The sequence below is a fragment of the Bison bison genome, unplaced genomic scaffold, assembly GCF_000754665.1.
Source record: "Bison bison bison isolate TAMUID 2011002044 unplaced genomic scaffold, Bison_UMD1.0 scf7180017864167, whole genome shotgun sequence".
In the NCBI taxonomy this organism is placed as follows: Eukaryota; Metazoa; Chordata; class Mammalia; order Artiodactyla; family Bovidae; genus Bison; species Bison bison.
In genome coordinates, this window is record NW_011494739.1 from 5,165,776 (window position 1) to 5,176,299 (window position 10,524).

Genomic DNA, 10,524 nt, shown 5'->3' on the forward strand with positions numbered 1-10,524 from the left:
CCCGCCCCGCCTTCCCGGACGGCCTCACCGCCTTGTCGCAGAATGCTCCCCGCGCCGTGAGCCAATAGGGACGCGCGACCCGTGCCGTGGTTGCCGGTGCAGGTGTGCCTCGCGGGTTTCCGTAGTAGCCTTGCCGGGGCTAGAGGGGAGGCGTGACCACCTGGCTCCGGTAGCGCGGGACTTTGAACCGCGTCGAGGCCCGTGTTCTGGGCGCACCACCCCTTGCCCGCCCCGGGACCCGACGGCCGGGTCCGGACCTTGACGACGCGCCAGCACTACCGTCCCGAGTTAACAGTTAACCATGGCAAGCCGACCCTCGACAGTTCCGGGGTTTCAGGCCAGCCCAGGGTGGGTAACCAGACCAGGCAGCAGAGCCCGGCCAGGGGAGCAGACCGGACATCGGAGGAAGGGAGGGCCGAAGCGCTGCGCATCCAACCTAGAATCTAAATCTTGGGCGCTGAGCCGGCTCCAGCACGTGGCATTAGGCGAATTCTTACAAGGATAAAACACTTTTACTCCTTGCAGTTATTAGAAAGAAATTATAATCAGGAAAAACATCATAGTTAAAAGGAAGTTTTTATTAACAGGAAGTTTTTTAATTAAGATCCACCTTTAATATTAAAAAATATGCTACATAGTCTGAGAGCCTTAATTCTAACCCATGAAAACCAGTATTTCAGTCCTCTCAAATGCTTAACAGGTAAAAGCCATTAACTACCAGCTACTTTACTAAAAGTAACTACACTGGAAAATGAAAATTTATAGATTATTAGAATAAAAAAGTCAGGATAACATTGTTTAGAAATCTTTTTATCATTAGGCTATTCTGACACTTTCCAGAACAAGTATAATTTCCAGAAATTATACAGGGTAATTTATTAAATATCAATATTTAGCAATGTTTTGTTTAGTTGAAATGCTATTCTAATTGTAAAAAATGTTATAAAAATAATAAAAAACCTTATTGGCTTTAATGTGCTTTTACAAATGTCCTAAGAAGCCTCAAGCTAAACAGTATTTTAAGTAGAAAAACACCGATTTTTAAATTGGTATATGATTTTTGTGGTTTATATACCTGTATTAACTGGTTTCTTTTGTAGGAAAACTGACTAGAAGTTTATACATTAAGTACTGTGAAATAAAGGCAAGAGCTCATCACCTTTTAATAACAGTACTCTGTATGCAACAATTCCAAGGATCATAGATATTCTCACTTAGTGGTTGATAATTAATTGCCTGTTACAAAATACACATATTGGACTGTTCATCCAAAGCAAGGATTTCCTATAAATAAAAGCTGCAAAACAGCTCACAGGGTGCTTTAGGCCAATGCCTTTTTTTCCCACCCTATTATTTTTTTCTTCTCCACCACCCCCATCCCCCGCAGTGACACAATGTTATTAAAAACATTAAGTCCCTGGGATTTATGCTTCAGATCAAGACATCATTTAAGTAATTTCAAATGATGTACAGCTCTTCATGTAACAAAGATGTTTTGTGGTCATAATTACTTCACAAAGTAATTATATTCAAATAACCTGACATATCATGCTTTAGCAATTACAGAACCGTGATTTTGACACATGGCAATTTAAGTTAAGCAAATGTGAAATGCTAAAAGATGTGAACAGCTGTTCTTCTGTTTAAGTTTAAGAGTGCTGCAAAATTCTGGTAATGACTTTATTTCTTCAGTTAACATAACCAGCCCACGATACAGCATACTAAATCATAAAGTACAAATCCAAGGAAGGTAATACCTTTACTAAGTTACAAAACTTTGGCAAATCAGTACAGTACCCTTTATAACACAATAAAATGTACTTTTGTTGGAGTCATTTATTACTTTCGTGATAATTTTTACTCCAAAAAATGTTGAGTATGAAATTAAAGCATTGTGATTTTTAATGGTGGTTTATAGCAAATTATTTCATACAATTAATGTCTTTTTAAAACGATAGTTCCTCCTTTAACAGTGAGTTCCCTCATGGAAGCTCTCCAAGTTTACTGCAGCAGGGCAGTCTTGCGTACGCAGAAGGGGCTCTGCTTGGTTCTAGGGTTGGTCCAAAGCCAGGTAAGAGTTCCAATGCATGAAAAGCTTTAAAATTCTACCTTAAGGAGGTTTCCTCAGCCAATACCAATTTCCAAGCATACTTTTCAAAAAGCTTAAAATTTTGCATAAATACTGGAATCCTCAAAATCAGTCATTTCAGACAATACTAATTTCAGCTGATCCCTTTTATTTAGAAACCCTGCACCTCTGTTTGATCAAGTCACATAGCTTTTCTTCAGCTTATTTAAAAAAATAATTCTACCTAAAATAGAGTTGTATTTTTTAAATAACAAATAAATATACTGCCAGCTTGTAGAGACCTGGGGAACTGGGTGCCATCTATCAACTTCCATTATCATTTCTCCACAAATGCTGCTGCCGCCATTGGTGTCCGTATGCTTCCTCTTGCTGAAGCTGTCAGTTCCTCAATTTCAGCATTTAATTTATGTATTACCCACTCCATTGCTTCTCGGCCCTTAAAAAAAAAAAATCCAGTATGTTTACTGATAACCAAGTGAGGGCAAAGGCATGCATGAATAGCACATCAGGAAGTCACAATGGGTGGAACAAGCGTAACTAAACCTCACTAGGACAGTTTTTCTCTTTGTATTTTCTTCTTTAACGTTATTTACCAAATATCAAATGCTTTGAGAAACTGGCTTGATCTAAAACTGGTTTTTGTTTGCAAAAGATGTTCTAAAAAGAATCTACAATTAAATGATAGTCATGTTTTACTTTATGATTAGAATGGTCCCCCTTCTGATGGTGAGGTCAAACTCCATTTCTCTTTTTATGTCCATATTTTACACCAAAATGCTGTCCGAGGCTCTGGTCTAACTTGCTCTCCAACCCCTCTACACCAAAATGCTGTCCGAGGCTCTGGTCTAACTTGCTCTCCAACCCCTCTCTCGTGGGACTCTGTGTACTTCCCTGAGGGACAGAAAGAGGAGCACTGACTGCTTCTGGCCTTGGGGCCTTTGCATGTGCAGCTGATCCACCTGGACCACTCCCTAGCAGACCCCTCACGGCCTACCCACCCCTCGCTCAGAACTCAGCAGCAACACCACTTACTCAGCACTCATGAAGCACTCTCGTACCTTTCTGTACTTTTCCTTTCCTAATGCCGTGTTGTATGATTAATGTCGCCTTCCTCTTAGTTCCACGAGGGCAGGCACCACGTTTGTTTTGCTCCCCGCTGTCTCCCCAGTCTAGCCTAGCACTCTGCCTGACATAGAGAAGGCATCTATGAATATCTTTTGACTGCTGAATGATATTACACGTTATAAAACAGTGCATTAGGCATCTCTTTCTCTAAACTTACTTTATTTTAAATCATACATTTTCAGTGGGGCAAAAATTAGTTGGGGGGTAGTAGGGAAAAATCTCATTCTTTTAATATATAAAGCACAGACGCAGACCCATATATCTCTGAATCTGTAGACATAATGTTTGGCATTAAATAATTTCTCAGGGTGGGGATAGTTAGGAGAAAATATCTACAGTGGATCTGGGGGTGAAGGGAGATGATAATGAGAAACAGGCTGAGAATCTATGCTTTCAACAGTGACACACATCTTCGCCTTCCCCTGCCCCCAAATGCTGGGCCCCCAGCCAGATTTCCCATGATACCTCATTTACTCTTCATACCCAACCCTGTAAGGTGGGTAATTAATCTTCACTTCACAGATAGGAAACTGAGGTAGAGAAAGGCTCACTTAGTTAACTGCCCAAGATGAAAGGCTGGTCAGAGTTACAGGTGGAAATTACAGGTGGAATGTGAACTCAGACACACTAGACCCAGTAACAGCCCACATGGCGTCATGTTGCAGTGGCTCAGACAGCTCACAAGGACAGCTCTTCTAAGAAATGATCCAGGAAGAACAGCAAGCGGGAGGGACTTCCCAGGTGACCCAGCGGTTAAGACTCTGTGCTTCCACTGCAGGGGACCTGGGGAACTAAGATCCCACAAGCCTGCACCCCACCCCCCCACGTTAAGTGAGAGCAGCCTTACTTACTTTATTAGCATTTGATGATATCGTACTTGCCATCAGCCCTTCAAGGTAACTGCCGAGACTGACTCCTTTCACAGTAATTATGGCTTCTTGAGTCAAAATAGTTCTAGAACAAAACACATTGGCACAGCTTCAGGATGACCTAATTTTCATTTTTCATAGAAAAATAAAAATATATTGTAAAATAAGCTTGTTAAAATACTTTTCACTTACTTTTCTGGGTCTTGAGGATGTGGTTTGTATATAAGTCTCTCATCTACTGAAACCATATTTGTAAATGAAATCTACAGAATTAAAAAAAGTCAAATAATGTCGGGAATCAAGATTAAAAACATTTCCTAAATTAACTCACAAACCAAAATCCTGCTGGGTAAATATGCAAAATAGCATATAAACCACTTTGATATTACTATGTAAATAGAACTTTTCAATATTCATTGCTTACTTTTTATTAAAAAAGTAATAAATTTGACAAAAGCACCATAATAGTAATAATATACAGTGATTCCAAATTCATTTTATTGAATGCTATCTCCTAGAAGTAACAGGCAGGCTCATTAGAGCACTGAGGCTGCAAACAGGCAGAGACGGTCCAGCATCTGAGTAGGAATTTCTTAGACCAGGCTGAAGAGTGTACGTCCACTTGTGTATCAACTACAAGAGGGAACGGAGGAGGGAGTGGCAACCCACTCCAGTATTCTTGCCTGGAGAATCCCATGGACAGAGGAGCCGGCAGGCTACGGTCCATGGGGTCGCAAGAGTTGGACACGACTTAGTGACTAAACCACCACCACCACCACAAAAGAAGAAAAAACTAAGCCAGGTAGTTACTTACATTTGTAGATTTAAGTTCCATTGTTTTCTCTACAGGATCCACTACAGAATGTTCTTGCACATATGTTTTGGTTCTTGCCGCACCAATAATCTAAGTAAAACATTTGGAATTAGTGATCAGAGGAGGATTTCTTAACTAGTGTTATCAATGGTTTATTTGTAGGTAAAGATGTGTTAGTATTTTGAACCAAAAATGTGTTTTCATAAAAAACACAAGGAATGAGACAAAGATCAGAAAGGAGGACCACTTAAGGGAGAAGATGAGACTCCTAGACACAAAAACCTTCCGCAGAGACAATTTAGCCACCAGCCAGCTGAAAATGTATGCAAGACAAGGCAGGATGCGGAAACTGCCAAGGTTGCCGTGGAGCGGTGAGCCTGACATTCGGGAAACATAGATGGAGAGAAAGGAGAGCTTCAGAGTGTCTGTCAGGGCTTCCCTGGTGCAGTCCAAGGGGGAGGATGCGGTGGCTCTGCTCTCCAGGCGTAAGACCAGCCACTTCACAATGAAGGTAACACAGCACATGCAGGGGCACTCCCACGCTGACCCCAAGCCCATCCCAACCCTGCTCACTTCTTTGTCCTCATCATCTAGTGCAGCAGTTAGAACAAAGGAAGCAGTTAGCACATTCCTGGTGAAAAACATGTACTTCCGTTTTCTGCATGGGCCCACCTTCTATGAAGAGGGTTTCTACAGATAACTTGGTCCACTTATACTAGGATCCTCTCCCATCATGATAGACTGGATCCCTAAAACCTGCTCCCTTGAAAGAGCACAGAATTACATTTTCCAATGTACAGGCAGAAGCACCAGATCTTGGAACAAACCTGGCCACGGCAAACTGAGATTATGCCTCACTTAACGTCGCAGCACCAATGACCCCAGCAGCTGCCCACTAACCACCAGCACCAAATCCCAGCTGCCATAGCTCAAGCTGTTGGCAAGGTAGGAAAAGCAGAATAAAACTTTCAGATCACAGAGCATTAGCTGGCTTCCTTCAGAAGGTTTTATCAGGTGACTTCATGAAGACTGTAATAATATTTCTAATTCATTATACACTCATAACTCAAGTTTATTATAATACAATTTGAACTGATGCAAAAATGACATTCCAAATTGGCTCCCACCACCTATTTGAAATTATAATGTGATCTAGAAAACTTCTCTCCAGCAGTCACACTGCTTCAGGAACAAAGGCACACTTACAGACTTCACAATGGAAGGCAGTCCCCACTCTGTGCTGAGAAGTCTATGGCTGTGCAACTTTCCAGAGGGATCTATGTGTCTGTCCAGTACATCAACTCCAACCACACTCGGATTCATAGGATTTGGGTATTTCTGCATTGCAGCTGTTGTAACGGTTTCCCATGGATGGCTGCAGACACGAATCAAAAATCAAACCTTTAACAACATGCATATAAATTAAACCATTTATATAACTCATCAAATTATTCTTTACACTTAAAGTTTACTTAATTTACCTAGGGAAGATTATTTTCTGAAATGTTGACCGGAAGATGATTTCAGGGGACTCAGTCTACATTATGGACGTGTACAGATTTCAGTCTTTTTTTCAGTACACAGGCTATGTGTCACAGCTGATGCCTGCAAGGTTAAAATAACCTATAGAACACTCCAGTAGTTTCCTGAGTCATATTTTCCACTCACCAGTATCCTCTCACACATAAATTTTGTTTCTAAGAATCACTGATTCATATTAAACATGTACTTGCCTCTAATAATGTAATAAATAATTGTGACCCCTCCAGCCAATCTTTTTATTCTTTACTTTCCTCCAAGGAGTGGTTCTGACATCTGTTTTGAAAAGGTCACTCAATATACTGTTTTTTTTTTTTAAAGATACTCCTTATGTGCCATTTTGGAGAAGGCAATGGCACCCCACTCCACTACTCTTGCCTGGAAATCCCATGGATGGAGGAGCCTGTTGGGCTACAGTCCATGGGGTCGTTAAGAGTCGGACACGACTGAGCGACTTCACTTTCACTTTTCACTTTCATGCATTGGAGAAAGAACTGGCAACCCACTCCAGTGTTCTTGCCTGGAGAATCCCAGGGACGGGGGAGCCTGGTGGGCTGCTGTCTATGGGGTTGCACAGAGTCGGACACGACTGAAGCAACTTAGCAGCAGCAGCAGCAGCAATGTGCCATTTTCTAATAGTCTCTCTTCATCAGCCTTTGCTTATGAAGGATTAAGATGGCAACAGCATCATGGAACTTGCAGCATCTTTATATTACTGGAAAAACACGTGTACTTGGGTGATTTACAACATAATGTGCATTTGTTCTCTTCACAGTTTACCTGAACAATATACTTATACAAAAGATACCCCTTTCAAGTGAGCCTCTGACTAATTACAATGAGCATTAAAAGTGACTGATTCTACATCTTCACTGAAAGAAAGACAAGATCTGGAGATGGTGTTTCAAACTTCACTTACTGATAAACGACACAGCACGGCTTTTTATTTTTCTAAAAGCAAAACAAGTAGGTACTAATCTATTTTAACTTTTCAGAGAACTAAGCCTAATAACTTTTTGTGGACAGAAGAAAAATCTCAACCCCACTCGCTTCGCAAAACCCTGGACAACCAAAACCTTTTTTTTTTTTTAATTTACTTTTAATTGAAGGATAATTGCTTTACAATATTGTGCTGGTTTCTGCCATACATCAGCCATAGGTATACCTGCAGATATATGAGAGAGGAGAGACCTGCTCCTCTCTCTTGAACCTCCCTCCCATTCCACCATTACTCTTAAAGCTTTCATTTTTGCTATACTATTCAGAAATGAATCCCATTGTATTTTTAATCTCAAGCCTTATTCAGCATTAAGTGCAGGTATACAAGCGAATCTATTTCACAAATCTAAACAATTCCCACAAAAAGAAGTGATAGGGGACAAGCACTCTGACTGTTACCAAGGCAACTAACTAAAATGAGAATCAGATGAGTGAGCCCATCCCTGTCTCCATCTAGTCAGAGACTCTGGATAGCTGGCTTCCTGGAACTTATTCTCTTCCTCACCTCCTCTAAAAAAATTAGCAACTGCAAGGTTTCAGGATGGTTGTATGTTATTTGTAATTCAGTACTTCTCTCCTCTCTGGGCCAACCTGAAAACACTGATGTTGACTTAGCTTTATAAAACACGTCTAGCTCAAAAATCACAAAGGATATATATGACAATAAACAATCTTCCAGAAATTCATTTTAACTGAATTAATGTAATCATGTGAAAAGACTTCACACTGCAAGACATTCAAAGATTGTGCCAAAGGGCAGTCAATAAGTGGAACTGGTGCTGGCCTGATGAACTGTCCAATTGTTTCACCTATAAAATGTGGGAACACTGTTCACTGAGGCAGCAATGATGTCTTGATTATTTACCAAAGTGGAATCGATCCAAAGAACAGCGCCTGGTGCCTAGTGGGCTTTCATATTTGGTGTAAGAATCAATGAATGACTTCAACTAGATACCAACTACATGCTAGGCCTCAGAAGGAAGTCTGGCAACTCAAAGATGGGAAAGACACAGAAAGTCATCTAAGATGACTTAGATTTTGGTTAGTAACATCCTTAAGATGGGAAACATAGGAAAAGTGTAAACTTTGAGAGCGGAGATAAACAACTTCATTTTCAGGGATGCTGAGTTTGAAAAGCCCACAGAACACTGGAGCAGAGACACGCTGCTGAAACCTGAAAACAAGGATTTGAAGGTCAAGAGAGGCTGGAGCCCTAGGTACAGATTTGGCTGCTGGAAATGTGTATGTATCAGCTGGGACCTTGATCAAGAAGTCAGATTATCTGGGGAGAATTAGGGCTTCTCCCAGAACATACAGAGCATTTATGTGAGTATGTCTATGTTCTGGAAGCAGAGTCTCAGAGCCTTCATCAAATTTCAGAGAAGTCTGCAACAAGAGAAAAATTAAGAATCTCTGATGAAATGCAAGAAGGCCAATAGCAGAATTTCACTGAGCATTTACACTGAAGGGGAAAAAGAGAGGGAAACATTAAAGAAAAGGGCAGAATGAGTGAAGAGGAGGGGTGGGGAACAACCTAGGGAGAAGAGTGTTAAGGAAGAAAGTTATAAGACACAGTGGAAAAAACTTAAGCATTTAAACCCAGAAGAAAACTGCAAAGAAGAAACCACCCATGATCCTAATGGTTCAAACAGAGTAGAAGAATGTGACCTGGTTAAAGAATATTAAAAAGACTACAAATTCAGGGTCTCCCCCCTAAAAAATAGTAAACATTAGGGAGAAAAGAAACTTTCCCTCTGATTCTAACATTCTCTGCTTTCTAGGATCCAGCGAACTCCTGCATGTGTCTGATTTGATAAGAATGTAAACAGTCTACAACATGTTTTAACACTGCCTTCAGAAAAGTCGTTTTGTTTTTAAACCAAATGGTTACACTAAAACATACTACCAAAGCTATAAAAATTAAAACAGTGTGGCAACAATAGCAAGATCAGTCAAATAGGGCAGACAGCTCAGAAATGGATTAAAATATAAATCACAGCAGTGTTTTAGGATGAAGGCAGCATTTCAAACCGGTGAGAGGAAAAATTATTAGTCAATAAACAGTGATGAGATAATCGATTAACAATTTGTTCAGGCAAAAACGATACAGGGGATTCAAGGCATGGTTCTTCTGCACAATGAATCATGGAAGCAGCAAATAATTTAATTCTCAACATCCAACTGGTTTAAGACCTTTTTCCTTAGTAAACATTTCCCCCTAACCAGGAGATGTTAATGAACATGGCCTCAGAGACATCTCAGTGCTGTCAGGCCCTGACAACACCGTCATCTTCCATGTCTCAGACGACGGAAATGGGTAACCCAAGGTCACACAGCTTGTCAGAGTCAGGGCTGTACCTTGGACTCCAATTCCAAGGCCATAAATTGCAATTCCTCAAGGCACGAAGCTGCTGGAAAAAGTTCCACTTCCTGGTCGCCTGAGCTCACCCTAAATTCACATTCCGAGGTTAAGAAACTCTACCTGAAGGTGGCGGGGCGACCAGAATCTCGACAGTCCACGCCTTTCTCCAGGATCCTCGGGCCTACGGGGCTGTCAAGGACCTCGTGTTCGGCGCCGCCCCTGCCACCCGAGGGGGCGTCCCCCAGAGGAAGGCCGCAAGGGCCCCATCCCCAGTCCCCTCCCGTCCGGCCGTGTCCCCTGGGAGCCCATTTCTGGGGTGTCCCCAGGGTCGTGACCTTGGACCCCACGCCCCGGGCTCCGAGGCGCTCGGGCCCAGCTCCCCACACTAGGCCCGACGCCCAGAAGCTTCCTGAAGTGCGCCGGGGTCTCGCCGCGACTCCGGGCCCAACCTACCCTCCTACCCCAGTTGCCCCGTGACCCCCGCCGACCTGCTCCTACCCCCAAACTTACTCAAAGACGTGCTCCGAAGTCCAGATCTTCATGTTGTCGGCGGCCAGCACTGTCTCCGGGCGGCGTTAGGGCACAAATGAGGCAAAGAGGCCACTCTTGCCCCGCCCCGCCCCTCAGCCGCCCAGCCGGCCATCCAGTGCGCACGCGCCGTCGGGCCCGACGCGAGGGACGTCCCGACGCGCTGCCCCACGCCCTATCCCGGCCCGGGTTTTGCCCC

At 42.5% G+C, this 10,524-nt stretch overlaps 1 protein-coding gene across 2 annotated transcripts; it reads right to left on the reverse strand.

Annotated features, from left to right (window-relative positions):
• Positions 1-597: 597 nt before the first annotated feature.
• On the reverse strand, positions 598-10,524 carry SLMO2 (slowmo homolog 2 (Drosophila)). Of its 2 annotated transcripts, XR_825451.1 has the most exons (7): positions 10,308-10,515; positions 6,104-6,272; positions 4,898-4,987; positions 4,276-4,346; positions 4,066-4,168; positions 3,148-3,275; positions 2,440-2,525 (listed from the first exon to the last, which is right to left on the reverse strand). XR_825451.1 is itself a non-coding variant. In XM_010841853.1 (6 exons), the coding sequence occupies exons 1-6, from the start codon at positions 10,337-10,339 to the stop codon at positions 2,406-2,408; spliced, it is 585 nt and encodes a 194-aa protein (XP_010840155.1). In that variant the 5' UTR covers positions 10,340-10,524; the 3' UTR covers positions 598-2,405. The 2 variants fall into 2 exon arrangements, 1 of the variants encoding a protein (XP_010840155.1); XM_010841853.1 differs by lacking the exon at positions 3,148-3,275 and having other exon boundaries at positions 598-2,525; positions 10,308-10,524.